At 54.9% G+C, this 15,287-nt stretch overlaps 1 protein-coding gene across 3 annotated transcripts in view; it reads right to left on the reverse strand.

Moving 5' to 3' along the window:
• PAX7 (paired box 7) overlaps positions 1–15,287 on the reverse strand; it is a 143,329-nt gene that overhangs the window by 124,968 nt on the left and 3,074 nt on the right. For 2 of the 3 annotated variants that reach the window (XM_071449072.1, XM_071449070.1), the window contains exons 3-4: positions 14,589–14,718; positions 13,209–13,337 (exon numbers count right to left, since the gene is read on the reverse strand). In XM_071449072.1, coding sequence (XP_071305173.1) covers positions 13,209–13,337; positions 14,589–14,718 — 259 coding nt within the window. Of the gene's footprint in view, positions 1–13,208; positions 13,344–14,588; positions 14,719–15,287 lie in introns of all 3 variants that reach the window. The other variant, XM_071449071.1, reaches the window with a different exon arrangement.

Genomic DNA, 15,287 nt, shown 5'->3' on the forward strand with positions numbered 1-15,287 from the left:
CCCTCCCGCTGTGAATTTGGGACGGCAAAAAACCGCCCGGTTGGGTTTGTTTATTTAAACAACCCCCAAAAAAATCAACAAACCGGCAAAACAAACCGTCTGTCAAAGCCCGCAAACTTTCCTCCTCCTTTTGCCGAAGTTTTCGGGCGTGGAAATCGCCGCGATCCCGCTGCGAGCCCCGCGCGGGGGAGGGTTTGAGGCTGGAAGGAGATTAAGGGGAAAAAACTCCGGGAAAATAAAGCAGCGGAGCAGCCAGGTACAGCCCAAATATCCGCATTCCCGGGGAAGGGAAGGAAAGGGGGGAGTGGGAGGGGAAAAAAAAAAGCTTCAAATAGCTCAATTTGCTGCTTTTCAGCATCAAACGGCATCTTCTGCGGGAGTGGGGACGGAATTTCAAAATAATTAAGTCGCCGCACGGGGAAAAAAAGAAAAAAAAAAAGAAAAAAATAAATCACGAATCCCTCTGGAAAACACCGGCGAGATAAAAATGTATAAATAAATAGAAATATTCCTAAAATCAGCACGGCCGCCGCTCCCCGGATGGTTTAGAGCCCTGCAGAGGCTCTGGTCATGAATTGAGGCTCCCCAGGGCACTTCAGGGCAGCGGAGTTTGCTTTGCCCCATCCCATGTGCGGGGCCCGATTTTAAACATCGCTGTCCCCTGGGTGTCCCCCGACACTGAGGTGTCCTTTGCACCCTCACCCTCTGTTTCCTGCCTTTAAAAACGCCAAAAAAACCCCAAATTAATCGCGATTAAAGCGCCCACGAGGCTCCGCGCGGGTGGATTTTTCTCCTGGAAAAACCCCAATCCTGCAGAGCTCTGGGAGTTCCCCGGGTGGTTTCGGGAGCTTTCTCCCAACTCCGAGCCAGCCCAAAACCACCCGGGTGCTTCCAGCTCCTCTCCGAAAGGAGCCGCTCCAAAAGCGGCTGCTGGAATCAACTTTCGCCCCTTAATTCCCAATAAAAATGCAAATCGGCGCGTCCCGGCCGCGGGAATAAAAATAAATGAAATAAATTCAATAAAGGACGGGGTGGCCCGGCGCGGCCGAGCTGGGGAGGGCAGCGGGGCAGGGGCGGTTTGGAAAATCGGGAAATCGCTTTTTATTCCCCCCCCCTCGGGTTTGGGCACGGCGGTTCCACCCCCGCCCCCTCTCCCGGAGATGTCCCCGGGTCGCTTTGATCCGGGGCTGGGGACAAAGGCGGCTCTGAGGGTCGGGGCCGGGGCTCCCTCGGGGCCGGGCAGCGCTGCCCGGGGTCAGCCGGGGGCTCCTTCCAATTTTAGCACCAAAAAACCCCCGAGGGGAGCGCGGGCAAAACCGAGAAGGGATTTTCCTTTTCCTTTTCCTTTTCCTTTTCCTTTTCCTTTTCCTTTCCCTCCCTCGGGCAGGGCCGGGCCCGGGGCAGGGGGCAGCGGGAAGGGGGAGAGGAAGGGAATGGGGGTAAAAATAGCGCTGAGCCCCCCAGAAACATCCCCGGGGTGAGGGATCGTCCTTTGGGATCAGGGAGCGTCCTTTGGTATCAATGAATGTCCTACGGTATCAGGGAGTGTCCTTTGATATCAATGAGTGTCCTTTGGGATCAGAGAGTGTCCTATGGGATCAATGAGTGCCCTATGGGATCAGGGAGGGGGTCTTTGAGATCAAGGATCATTCTTTGGGATCAAGGAGCACCCTATAGGATCAGGGAGTGCCCTTTGGGATCAGAGAGCGTCCTCTGGGATCAATAAGTGTCCTTTGGGATCAGGGAATGTCCTTTGGTATCAAGGAGCACCCTATAGTATCAGGGACCGTCCTTTGGGATCCGGGAGCATCCTTTGGTATCCGGGAGTGTCCTCTGGGATCAGGGAGTGTCCTTCGGTATCAGGGAGCACCCTTGGAGGGGCAGAGCAGAATCCCTCGGTGGGGCACAGGAGGATCCTTTTGGGGCAGAGGATGAGCCCTCAGTGGGGCAAGGGAACCTCAGCTTGTGGGGCAGTGAGACATCCCCCAGTGGGGCAGGGGACACCCCATATGGGGCAGAGGGCACAGCTTTACGGGACAGGGGACACCCCATATGGGGCAGGGACACTCTTCTGTCCATAGGACTGGGGACATTCCCTATGGGGCAGGGGACAGCCCTCTATAGGGCAGCAGACACCCCAATATGGGGCGGAGGCCATCTCTCTGTCTATGGGGCAGGGGACGCCTCTCTGTGGGGCAGGGGGCACTCCGAGTGGGGCAGGACAGAGGCAGGGGACGCCTCTCTCTATGGGACAAGGGACACCTCTATGGGGCAGGGGACAGCCCCAGTGGGGCAGGACAGGGACAGGGGACGCCCCTCTCTGCGGGGCAGGGAACAGCCCCTATGGGGCAGGGGACACTCCCTGTGGGGCAGGGGACACTCCCTGTGGGGCAGGGACACTCTGTGGGAGGGGGGACACCTGTCTGTGGGGCAGGGGACAGCCCCTATGGGGCAGGGGGGACACAATCCCATTCCGCCCCTGTGGAGCCCCAGTTTTCCCTCGGTTCCCCGAATCCCCCTGGGATCACTCCCATGCAGGGGGAGGCAGAGGAGCATCCCTGGGCAGGGACATTCCCACCCCTGCCCCGTCCCTCCCCATCCTGAGGAAAACCTGGCTGGGCTTTTTGGGAATTCTTTCCCAGCATTTCCCTGGGAAAAGCCAAAACCCAACGCTCCCAAAACCTCCGCGAGCCCAAAAGCTCTGGGCGGCCGCGGATTTCATCCACCAGGGAGCCCCGCCCTGACCCGCCCTGCCCCGCCCCGCAGAAGCAGAGGTACAGAAATTCCAAATGATATCCCAAATTACATCCCAAATGATATCTCAATGCTATTCCCAATGCTATTCCTAATGCTATCCCAGTGATATCCCAGTGCTATCCCAGTTCTATTCCCAAAGATATCCCAATGCTACTCCAATTATATCCCAATTCTACCCCAGTGCTATCCCATGCTATTCCCAATCCTATGCCAAATGATATCCCAATGCTGTCGCAGTGCTGTCCCAATGCTATTCCCAATCCTATTCCCAGTGATATCCCAACGCTATTCCCAGCACTATTCCCAGTGCTATCCCAGTGCTATCCCAACGCCATCCCCAATGATATCCCAGTGCTATCCCAGTGCTATCCCAATGTTATCCCAACACTATCCCCAGTGATATCCCAGTGCTATCCCAGTGCTATCCCAACATCATCCCCAATGATATCCCAGTGCTATCCCAGTGCTATCCCAATACTATTATTCCCAGCACTGTTCCCAGTTATATCCCAGTGCTATCCCAACACTATTCCCAATGCTATCCCAGCGCTATTCCCAGTGCTATTTCCAATGCTGCTCCCAATCCTCTTCCCAGTGCTATCCCAATGATATCTGAATGCTGTTCCCAATCCTATTCCCAATGCTATTCCCAGTGCTGTCCCAATGCTATTTATTCCCAACGCTGTTCCCAGTTATGTCCCAATGCTATCCCAACACTATTCCCAATGCTATCCCAACACTATTCCCAATGCTATTCCCAATGCTATCCCAATGCTATCCCAATGCTAATCCCAATGCTATTCCCAGCACTATCTCAGTGCTATTCCCAGTGATGTTCCCAGTGCTATCCCAGTGCTATCCCAATGCTATTTATTCTCAACACCATTCCCAGTGCTATTCCCAATGCTATCCCAATGATAGTGCTAGCCTAACGCTATTCCCAGTGCTATCCCAATGATATCCCAGTGTTATCCCAATGATATCCCAGTGTTATCCCAATGCTATTCCCAACACTATTCCCAGTGCTATCCCAAGCACTATTCCCAATCCTATTCCCAGTGCTATCCCAATGCTATCCCAGTGCTATCACAATGATATCCCAGTGTTATCCCAGTGATATCCCAGTGTTATCCCAATGCTATCCCAATGATATCCCAGTGATATCCCAGTGTTATCCCAATGATATCCCAGCGCTATTCCCAGTGCTATTCCCAACACTATTCCCAGTGCTAGCCCCATGCTATCCCAGTGCTATCCCCAGCACTATTCCCAATCCTATTCCAGTGCTATCCCAATGATATCCCAGTGTTATCCCAGTGCTATCCCCAGCACTATTCCCAATCCTATTCCAGTGCTATCCCAATGATATCCCAGTGTTATCCCAGTGCTATCCCAATGATATCCCAGTGTTATCCCAGTGATATCCCAGTGTTATCCCAATGCTATCCCAGTGTTATCCCAGCGCAATTCCCGAGGGAGGAGCCGGCCCCCAGCCCGCGGTCGCTCTGTCGCTCCCGTTCCCGTTCCCATTCCCACTCCCATTCCCATTCCCATTCCCGTTCATTCCCGCAGCCAGCCAAGCACGAAACGCGGCCTCAGATCGCGCGGTGCCGCCAGAGCCGCGGCCGCTAATTAACGGCGCGAGCCGCTGTAATGTGATGAACTTCCCTTTGTGGGGGAGCGCTCCCGATAAGGGAGAGCAGCCGCGATCAAAGGCTCGCAGCGGCTCCATTTCCTGCAGCCGCCGCCGCCGCTCTCCCTCGCCCGCCTCGCCTTTCCCTCGCCCTCGCGTTTCGCTCCCAGCCCCTGCTCGCTCTCCCCTCGCCAGAGCGTCCCGAGGGGCTGCGGCTCCCCCGAGAGCTCCAGACCCTCCCTGGGGAGCTCCAGACCCTCCCTGAGGAGTCCCAAACTACCCCGAGATGTTCCAGCACCTTCCCGAGGAGCTCCAGACCCTCCCCGGGGAGTTCCAAACTACCCCAAGGAGCTCCAAACCCTCCCTGAGGAGCTCCAAACCCTCCCCGGGGAGTTCCAAACTACCCCGAGGAGCTCCAAACCCTCCCCGGGGAGTTCCAAACTACCCCGAGGAGCTCCAAACCCTCCCCGGGGAGCTCCAAACTACCCCGAGGAGCTCCAAACCCTCCCTGAGGAGCTCCAAACCCTCCCCGGGGAGTTCCAAACTACCCCGAGGAGCTCCAAACCCTCCCTGAGGAGCTCCAAACTACCCCGAGGAGCTCCAAACCCTCCCTGAGGAGCTCCAAACCCTCCCTGAGGAGCTCCAAACTACCTCAAGGAGCTCCAAACTACCTCGAGGAGCTCCAAACCGCGTCCGAGGAGTCCCAAGGGAATGCAGCTCCCCACGAGGAGTTCCAATCATCCCCAAAGAGCTCCAAACCCTTCCCGAAGAGTTCCGAACCCTCCCTGAGGAGCTCCAAACCCCCTCTGAAGAGCTCCAAGCCCCTTCCGAGGAGCTCCAAGCCCCCCCTGAGGAACTCCAAGCCCCCTCCAAGGGGATGCAGCTCCCCCCTTCCAAACCCCTTTCGAGGAGCTCCGAGCCCTCTCCGAGGAGCTCCAAGCCCCCCCTGTTCCTCCCCACAGCCCCGAGGGCCGTTCAAGTGCACGGACCAGTCCCAGGCGGTGCCCCCGAGCTCTCGCCACCATCATCATCATCATCATCATCATCATCATCACATCCCCATCCCCATCATCCCCTGCCCCTCTCAAACCCGGCTCCGCTGGCGGCTCCCGCCCTCCCCGCGCGCCCCCGGCCCTTCCTTCCCCCCCTTGTCCCCAACTGCGGGTGACAAATGTCTTTATAAAGTGGCATTAGTGACATCCAACTCCTTTTGTGGCGCGGCCCCGCCGACCGCCAGCCTCGGGATGAGCCGGGAATGAGGAGGAGGAGGAGGAGGAGGAGGAGCAGGAGGGGTTCTGGGGAGGGGGATACCCCGAGCCTCCCTCTGCCCTGCAAAGCCGCAGCCCCATCCCAAGCTCTGCTCCCTCCCGGAGCTGCACCTGCGCCTCCCAACTCCTCCATCCCTGATTTTTCCTGGGATGAGGGGGAAGGAAGGGAGGAGGAGCCCCCCAGAATCCCAAATCTGGGGTTCTGCCTCCCTCCCTGCCCCCTCGGGGCTCCCCTTGCCCCGCTCGGATCCCTCCTTTCCTGACCCTCTCAGCATCTCCTCGACCCCCCAGAAACCCCAGAGCCCAAACCAGGCTGAAGTTCCGATTTAATACGAAATAAAATCAAATCCATTTCAAAGGCGACTAAAACCGCGTGAGGAAAGGGAGAGAAAAGTGGCAGCAGATTGAAACGGGCTTTTTTCCCCCACTTCTTTTTAAGAATAATGCCCATAAATACAGAATATCCGCAAAGCCAGGTCTGCAGAGGGGCCCTGATTCGCTTTATTTCTTTTTTTTTTTCTTTTCCTCTTTTATGGCAAACGCAATTTTCCCAAAGATCCTTCACCCTAATGCCGGAGTCCCTCCCCGCTGTTCTGCGCGCTTTAAAACCCCGCCGCGGAAATTCCCCGGAAAAATTTGGAAAAAGCTTCTCGTGGGGGTGGAATTTGGGGAGTTCGGAGAGGGGGGGGTGTGAAACGGCGGCGGAGGAGGGGGAGGAAGGGGAGGTTAATCCGGGTTTAACGCCGTGATGCAGTCGCAGGACCAGGGCTCGGCTGATTGTGTTATCTCTCCCCAACATTTGGGTCTCCCATATTTCACCCAGCCAAATAGCTGCGAGGGAAAAGTGCGTATGGAGGCACTCCTGACGCCTCAGGAAAATATGTTATTAATATCTAAATAACTTCCCAATACTGTCTCTAAATCTCCCCTTCGCCACTCCAGATGATGAATTCGTTTGAAGTGTTCTCCCGTCTCATCTTCGCTCTCTCTCTCTCCCCCTGCTTATTTTTTTTTCCCTTTTTTTTATTTTTTTTTTTCCCCATACCCAGGCTTATTTCAAACTGGTAAATATCTAATTCCTTTAACCACGCTGCAGACACGTCTGTCCCCTCTCCCGCGCGCAAAATTCCCGCTTGGAAAAATCCTCCACGGGAGAGCGAGACCCCAGCGCGGCCTGCGGCTGCTCCTGGAGATGATTTCGGGTTAAAAGCGGGGGTTTTTGGGGGAGATCTGTTTGTTTGCAGCAAGCCCTGGATCACGCGTTCCCCTCTCAGCCTCTCCTGCCTTAATTCCGGCTCTGCCCCCTCCCTCCCGGCCCAATTAGGGCCCAAACCTGGGATTAGGACGAGACCTCGCCTCTTCCTTCCTGCGCTGCTCTATGGCGGCTCCATCTCCCCCCTTCGCCCCAAATCTGCTTCCTACCCACCCTGGGTGATGGACTCACCCCCAAATTCTGCATTCAAACCTCTCCTACCCTGGATAATGGAATCACCCCCAAATCCCGCATTCAAACCTCTCCTGCCCGCCCCGGGTAATGGAATCACCCCCAAATTCTGCATCAAAACCTCTCCTACTTATCCTGGGTAATGGAATCACCCCCAAATTCCGCATTAAAACCTCTCCTGCCCGCCCTGGGTAATGGAATCACCCCCAAATTCTGCATCAAAACCTCTCCTACTTATCCTGGGTAATGGAATCACCCCCAAATTCTGCATTAAAACCTCTCCTACCCGCCCTGGGTAATGCATTCACCCCCAAATTCTGCATCAAAACCTCTCCTGCCCGCCCTGGGTAATGGAATCACCCCCAAATCCCACATTAAAACCTCTCCTACCCGCCCTGGGTAATGGAATCACCCCCAAATTCCGCATTCAAACCTCTCCTACCCGCTTTGGGTAATGGACTCACCCCTAAATTCCCCATTAAAAGGTCTCCTACACGCCCTGGGTAATGGAATCACCCCCAAATTCTGCATTCAAACCTCTCCTACCCACCCAGGGCAATGGAATCACCCCCAAATTCTGCATTAAAACCTCTCCTACCTATCCTGGGTGATGGAATCACCCCCAAATTCTGCATCAAAACCTCTCCTACCCACCCTGGGTAATGGAATCACCCCCAAATTCCGCATTAAAACCTCTCCTACCTATCCTACCTAATGGAATCACCCCCAAATCCCACATTAAAACGCCTCCAACGCGTTTCCTCTCTCCCGGCCGGGGTTCCCCACCTGTCTCTGACCCCGAGATTTCCCTCCTCATTCCCCCCGCTCCAGGACGGATCCTTTCCTTCTCCCCCAAAAAGGGGGGCAAAGAGGGAAAAGCCCCCAGCCCCAGCCGAGCCCCGGCTCTCCAACACCTCCCCGACATTCCCCCGTACAGCCGAGCCCCGCTCGCCGCATCCTTGTCTCAAGTTTGTTTTTTCAAGCGCCTCGTGTTCGATTATTCCCGTTTATTCCCCTCTCCAGCCTTATCTCTCCTCCTCTCTTCTCTCCTCCCCGTCACACTCGATTTAGGCAGGAGTTTATCTTGCGAACATTTGCCGACTTTGTTTATGTAGCCCAGGTTCCCGTTCCCAAAAGCCACTGTTTGCCTTTGTAATTGTTATCTGTGTTTATTGTTGTACCTCATTTGTCTCAGCTTTTTTTGTGACATGTAAGCTCCGTGTGCGCCCGCATCCAGCCCCCCTTCCTCCCTCTCCCTCTCCCTTCTCCCTGCATTTTTATTTATTTTTTTTTTATTCCTCTTCCCCTCTCTTCCCTCTCCTCTCGGCCTGAAATATGCACAGAATAACTCAGCCTAAAGCCAATGAATTGCTTGACACCTCCCTATCTCTTCTCCTGCCCCCCATTATTAGAGCTGATCCCGCTCGCAACACTCACAAATCCCGCCTGGGCTCTGTTTGATTAGATTGCCAACCTTTGGTAATCCCTTGATTTGATGAAGTGTCTGCTCGCGGCCCCCCCCGCGCTTCTAAACACACATTTACCGAGGAGCCGCGTGTTGGTTTTTAAACCCGCGCCGATTGTTCGCCGATAAATCGGCCCCGCAGCCCCGCTCCGCTCCCCCGGCTCGGGGAACAAAGCCCGGCCCAGCTCTGGGGGTTCCCCCTTCTCTTTCCGCCCCTCCCGAGCTCCCTCAAATGGGCCGGGATCCCCCAAATCCTCCCCTCTCCTCTCGCTGCCCCCAAAAACCCGGCGGGAGCAGCTCCCGGCTGGAATTGTCCCTGTCCCCCCTCCCGCACTGTTCCCCCCAAAATCAGAACCCCGACCCCGCCGCTGTTCCCCCAAAATCGGGACCCCAATCCAGCTGTTCCCCCAAAATCGGAACCCCGATCCCACCTCTTTTCCCCCCAAAATTGGAACCCCGATCTCGCTTCTTTTCCCCCAAATCGGAAACCCCCATCCCGCCGCTGTTCCCCCAAATCGGAGCCCCCGATTCTGCCTCTTTTCCCCCAAAATTGGACCCCAGATCTCAACTCTTTTCCCCTCAAAATAGGAGCCCCGATCCCGCCGCTTTTCCCCCAAAATCGGAGCCCAAATCCAGCTGTTCCCTCAAAATCGGAACCGAGATCCCGCCACTGTTACCCCAAAATCGGAACCCCCATCCTGCGCCTCTCCAGCTGCTCCCCCAAAATCGGAGCCCCGATCCTGAAGATCTGCCCCTTTTCCCCCAAAATCCGAGCCCCGATCCCGCTGTTCCCCCAAAATCAGAACCCCAATCCCGCCCCTTTTCCCCCCAAATCGGAGCCCCGATCCTGCTGTTCCCCCAGAATCGGCCGAGGGCACAAACTTGGGGGGCACAGTGAGGAGGGGAGAGGAAGATGCCCTAAAAATCCGCATTTGCACCCCAAAACCAACACTTGGGGGTCCCTGCGAGCATCGCCCGCACCCCGCGGGGCTCCGGGGGGGAACAGGTCCGGAATGGGGGAGGACAGGTCCGGAATGGGGAGGGGACAGGTCCGGAATGGGGGGGACACACCAGAGACCCCCCCCCGGGTCTGGCCTCCATTAATTCCCTCCCCCCCCTTTTCTGAGCGGTGCCCCCCGAAATTTGGGGGTGCCCAAATTCCCCCCCCCCCCAAGCGAGGGAGAGAGCGGCGCATCCCCTCCCTAATAAATAACAACCCCGAATCGTAATTATAATTATAACAATAATAAACAGCAACAACAACTCCCTCTTAACAAGGAGATATATATATATATATAAATATAAAAATAAACATATATTAAAAAAAAATTAAAAAAAAAAACCCAAAGTGAAGCCTCATGAATATCCGCCCAGGGCTAGCTGGAGTGAGCCGTTTAAAGATGAAAGTGCAAAGAAATAAAGGCTCAATTTAATCTGCCTTAAAACCCTTCAACTTAACGTTTGTGCTGGGAACTCAGAGAGTGAGTACTGATTGGGGATAAATACATTTCTTAGCATGCCTTGGAGCTATTACACCCTTCTCCAACACAGCTCCCTATTCAACAGCCACAGTTTTCATTACCAGCTCTAATAAGTCTTAACATTATTAAATGCCAAGCAGACGATAGAAAGAAACAGGCGCAGGGTGGAAGCTTTCTTTCCCACTTAAAAAGAGAGAGCATTTAGGGCTGTCTTCCCCCGGCTCCCCGCGAGGAGAACCCGCCACGGAGCGCTTGGAAAAGAAAAAAAAAAAAGATTAAAAATAATATTAAAAAAAAAAAAGAAGAAAAAAAGCAAAACCAAAGTTTTTTCGCCCCTTTCCCCCCGCAGCTCTCGGAGGGAGAAGTCGCGTTGGGCGCAGAAATTGAGAAAAAAAGAAAAAAAAATTCCCCCTCCCTCCCTCCTTCCATCCCTCCCTCGAGGCGTGCGAGGTTGGGTTGGTTTCAGTGGGAGCCACCTGGAAATGAGAATTGGGTGGAGGGAGAAACAGCTCTGAAGGGGTTTTAATTGCGGGGATGCGAAATCGCGGTGTTTGCCGGCAGAAATTGCGGGATTTTGGTGCAAAAATTGCGGTTTTTTCGAGCAGAAATCGCGGCTTTTTCGAGCAGAGATTGCGGGGTTTGCGTGCGGAAATTGAGTATTTTTCGGGCAGAAACTGAGGTTTTTTCGTGCGGATATTGGGGTTTTTTCGAGCAGAAATTGAGGTTTTTTCAGGCAGAAACTGAGGTTTTTTCGAGCAGAAACTGAGGTTTTTTCGGGCAGAAATTGAGGGTTTTTCCCCCCAGCAGAAATCGCGGCGTTTCCCAGCGCGCAGCCGCCGCCCGCCAGTGCTTTACAAGCGGCCTCATCAATTATCTTAATTGGGGCCATTAAAACTTTCCCAGGCGTTAAAATCCGCCGGGGCAGCGGCAAATTCAGAATTTCGGACGCTCCTTTTGGAGATGCGCAAGATCCCCCAAAAAAACCCTTCAAATTCACGCCGTTTTTAGGGGGAATTTCCGCTCTGCGCGGCCATAAAAACCCCAGGAATTGCGGAAAAATTGGGATTTCTGCGCGGGGCCGGGGGATTCTGCGCGCTCGGAGGGAGCGCGGCGCTCCACAGGCTCCGGCCGCGGGAATTTGCCCAAATTAGCCCCCTTTCATCCAGGAACGGGGGCTCGTGTTTGATTTGTCCGCGGCCTCACCCATGAAGGCAGAAGGGAGCGTTTTGTTTTGCCTCTTGACACGCACTTCTTGCGTGCTAATCAGGGATAAAAAGCTCCCCGCTCCTTCATTCTTATATTTTTTTTTAATTTTTTTGTTGTTGTTGTTTTGGGGGTGGCGACCTACGGCAAAAAAAAAACAAACCGAAAAAACTCAACCCGCGCTTTCAAAAATAAAGATATTTTTCCCCAGCGGCGAGCCTGGATGAAAACACAACTTAAACCCCCTCCAAATCTCCTTTCCCCCCCCGTAATAAAATTAAAAACACCCCGAAAATGAGCGGGGGGAGCTTCTGGCGGACACAATGGCCCCGATTTGCAAATGAGCATCGCCCCTCTCCCAAATCACAGCAACATTTTGCAGCGTCCAACGGCTCTGCCTTTCTGCAGCAGCCGCTCCGATAATATTACAAAACTATCTAACAGCAGGGAGTTTTGAATAATTTATCTCCCTTTCTTCCCGTCCTCGGCCCTTTGTCCAAAAGTTTTTCTCCTCCTCGCGGAATTTTGAATGAGAATGGACGCGCCCTCCCTCCCCCATCCCTTTACTCCATTTTTAAGGCAGCCTCGGGTTTTTCCCCCTTTTCCCCCCCTTTCTTTTTTTTTTTTTTTCTTTTTTTCTTTCTTTCTTTTTTTCTTTTCTTTTTTTTTTTTTTTCTTTTCTTTTTTTTTTCTCCGCTGTTTGCTTTTGTGGTCAGGAATCTTTTCCTTATAAAGCTTCAATAGACCCCAAGGTCTTTGTAAGTGAAGTTCATCTTCAAGGTTGGGAAAAGAGGAGGAAAAAAAAAAAAAAAAAGGGGGATCGGATCCTTTAAAAAAAAATAAAACAAAATCCCTTTTGTCACCTTCATTTCCAACTCCACTGATGGGGGCTCGGGCCAGCGTTTTCTACCCCAAAATTCCCCCCACGTGTCCCAAACTGGGGGAAATTCGGCTCTGGGGGAGAATCCCGCTCACCCCGACAGCGGCGATGCCACAAATCCCCCAAAATCCCAACTCCGGTTCAAGCCCAGCCCCGTCCTCGCTTTGCACCAATTCGGGAGAAAACTGGAAAATCCCAACTCCCCTCGGCCGGGGATTCCCTAAATCGCCGTTTCCTCCCAAAAATCACCGTTTTCCCCCCAAAAATCACCGGTTTCCCCCAAAAATCACCGGTTTCCTCCCCAAAACCGCGCTCGTTTTATGCCCGACCGCAGCTGCTCCAAGCCCCGCTTTTTCCCTGCCGGCTCTCACGGATGCTCCCCCAAAATTCCACCTTTTTTTGTTGTTGTTGTTAGGTTGTTTTTTTAGCACCACGGCGCTGCCCGCACTCCAGTTCCCACCCCCAACCTCGCATTCCCAGCTGGGAAAAGTTGGAATTTTCCTGGCAGCGGGAGAGAAAACGCCGCGTTTGGGAGGCGATAACAGAGCCCCGCCACCGGCCTGGCTCGGAGCCTTCCCCCGCCTGCGCCGGGAGGATTTCCCTGGATCATTTTTCCCTGGATGGTTTCCCCTGGATCATTTGGATCGTTTTCCCTGGATGGTTTCCCCTGGATGGTTTTCCCTGGATGGTTTTCCCTGGATGGTTTTTCCCAGGATAATTGGGGGGTGCGGCGCCGCTCCGGGGACCCCCCCCGTGTCCCCTCGGAGCTGGCGGCTCCCGTCCTTAATTGATATTGATCGGCGCCATCGGTCACCTGTCAGCCCCGGTTCCAGGGGACCACTTAGGCGAAATCTGTTTAACAAATTCATTTACGAGGTGCCTCTCCCCCCCTCCGGCCATTCCCGGCCCTTTTTTTATGGATAATTGATCCCGAGCAAAGCACCGACAGCTCTTCCTCCTCCTGCCAGCCCCGCTCCCCGCAGGGATTTTTTTGGGAAGAGCCAAACCCGGCGGCTCCGGAGCCACCCCCGGCGGGCAGGGCCGTGTCCCCGCTGTCCCCCCCCGGCGCAGCGGTACCTTTGTCGCCCAGGATGCCGTCGATGCTGTGCTTGGCCTTCTTGTCGCCGTCCTCCTCCTTCTTGTCGCAGTCCTCGTCCTCCTCCTTCTTGCCGAATTTGATGCGGAGCACGCGGCTAATCGAACTCACTAAACCTCGGACAGTCAAAGGCAGAAAGGCGAGTATAAGCTGCCTGCGAGGAGTGGGAACGGCCGGGAATGCCGCTCTTCTTCCCGTGGGAATGCACCTGCCACCATCGCCGAGCCCCCGCGATTCCCAAATTCCCCAATTCGAGCATTCCCAAATTGACGTCCCGACCCGAGCGCCACCGAGATGTCCCAAAGTCACCCCGCAATTCCCAAATTCCCCCCAGTTCCCAAGCCGGGATGGAGCTCCGGGCCTGCTCTGGCCCCACAGAGCGGCCCCAAAACCCACAGGGACCCCAGAGCCGAGCCCCCGGACCCCAAACACGGCCCTGCAGGCAGAGCTTTGGGCTCCAGCCTGGCTGCCCGTGGATCTCGGGGTCTTTTGGGATATCCTGGATCTCAGGATCTAACGGATCTCTGGGTCTCTCAGATTATCCTGGATCTCGGGATCTAACGGATCTCTGGGTCTCTCAGATTATCCTGGATCTCAGGATCTAACGGATCTCTGGGTCTCTCAGATTATCCTGGATCTCAGGATCTAACGGATCTCTGGGTCTCTCAGATTATCCTGGATCTCGGGATCTAACGGATCTCTGGGTCTCTCAGGATATCCTGGATCTCGGGATCTAACGGATCTCTGGGTCTCTCAGATTATCCTGGATCTCGGGATCTAACGGATCTCTGGGTCTCTCAGGATATCCTGGATCTCTGGATCTCAGGCCCGCATGGATCTCTGGACCCATGGATCTAATGGATGCCTGGGGATTTCAGGGATCTCTAAATCTCACGGATCTCTCTCTAAATGTCTTGGGATCTCCTGGATCTCAGGATCTCCTGGATCCATAGATGTCACAGATCTCTAAATGTCTTGGGATCTCCTGGATCTCAGGATCTCCTGCAATCTCTGCCCCATGGGGACGTTGCTGTGCAGCCCCCACTGCACAAATCCCAGCGGGACCAACAGGGCTCCCCTTTCCCCCCCTGGATTTGGGGGCACCTCTGGGGGTCTCCCCCTGCCCCAGCATCCCCCCGCTTTCCAGGGAGCTGGAAAAACCCGGGAATAGGCCTTGGTTTGGGCTCGGTTTTGCAGCAGCCGGGGCACGAATCCCCCCCAATCCCGGGCTTTGCTCGGGGTGATTTTTCCCTCCTCCATCCAAGCAGAGCCGGGAGGGTGTTTGGATGCTCTGGGAAACCTTTCCCGCGGGATAACTTTTCCCGTGGAGCCGGGGGAGTGTGGCCAAGCTGCCTTCTCACCTGAGGGCACCGTGCTGCGGTCACAGTGGCCGTCCTTGAGCAGCCGGTCCCGGATCTCCCAGCTGAACATCCCGGGGTTCTCCCGCTTGTATTCCTCGATTTTCTTCTCCACGTCGGGAGTCGCGACCTGCTTTTGTGCCCAAGGGGCGCCGGGGTGTCCCCACGGGGAGGAAGGGAGGGAGGGAGAGCAGGGGAAAAGCGCTTTTAATTCAAAAGAAGCAGCGCAGCTCAGCCCTGCCCGGCCGGGCTGCGGGGTTTGGGGTGAAAAATGGGGATTGGGAGCGGGGAAAGGACGGAAATAAAGCCGGGAAAAGGCCCGGCTCCCCCGAATCCTAACAGCGGGGAAAGGAGGGAAATAAAGCTGGGAAAGGCCCTGCTCCCCCAAATCTTAAAAGCGGGATCAGGAGGGAAATAAAGCAGGAAAAGGCCCTGCTCCCCCAAATCCTAAAAGCGGGATCAGGAGGGAAATAGAGCTGGGAAAGGCCCGGCTCCCCCAAATCCTCAAAGCGGGGTCTCTGAGGGCCGGGAGAGCCGGCAGGCTGGGATTGCCCTGAGCTCGGGGGAGGCGGTGCAGGGGACACTTTTTGGGGTGTTTATGGGATTTCCTATTGCCAAAGAATCGCGGATTCCCTGCTCCCCACGCCCCGCCGGGATCGCTCCAGCGCGCACCACTTGTTGCACGTGGAAGCCACAAAAAAG

This window comes from Agelaius tricolor, unplaced genomic scaffold, assembly GCF_023055355.1.
Source record: "Agelaius tricolor isolate 1412-34295 unplaced genomic scaffold, bAgeTri1.0.p SCAF_28, whole genome shotgun sequence".
In the NCBI taxonomy this organism is placed as follows: Eukaryota; Metazoa; Chordata; class Aves; order Passeriformes; family Icteridae; genus Agelaius; species Agelaius tricolor.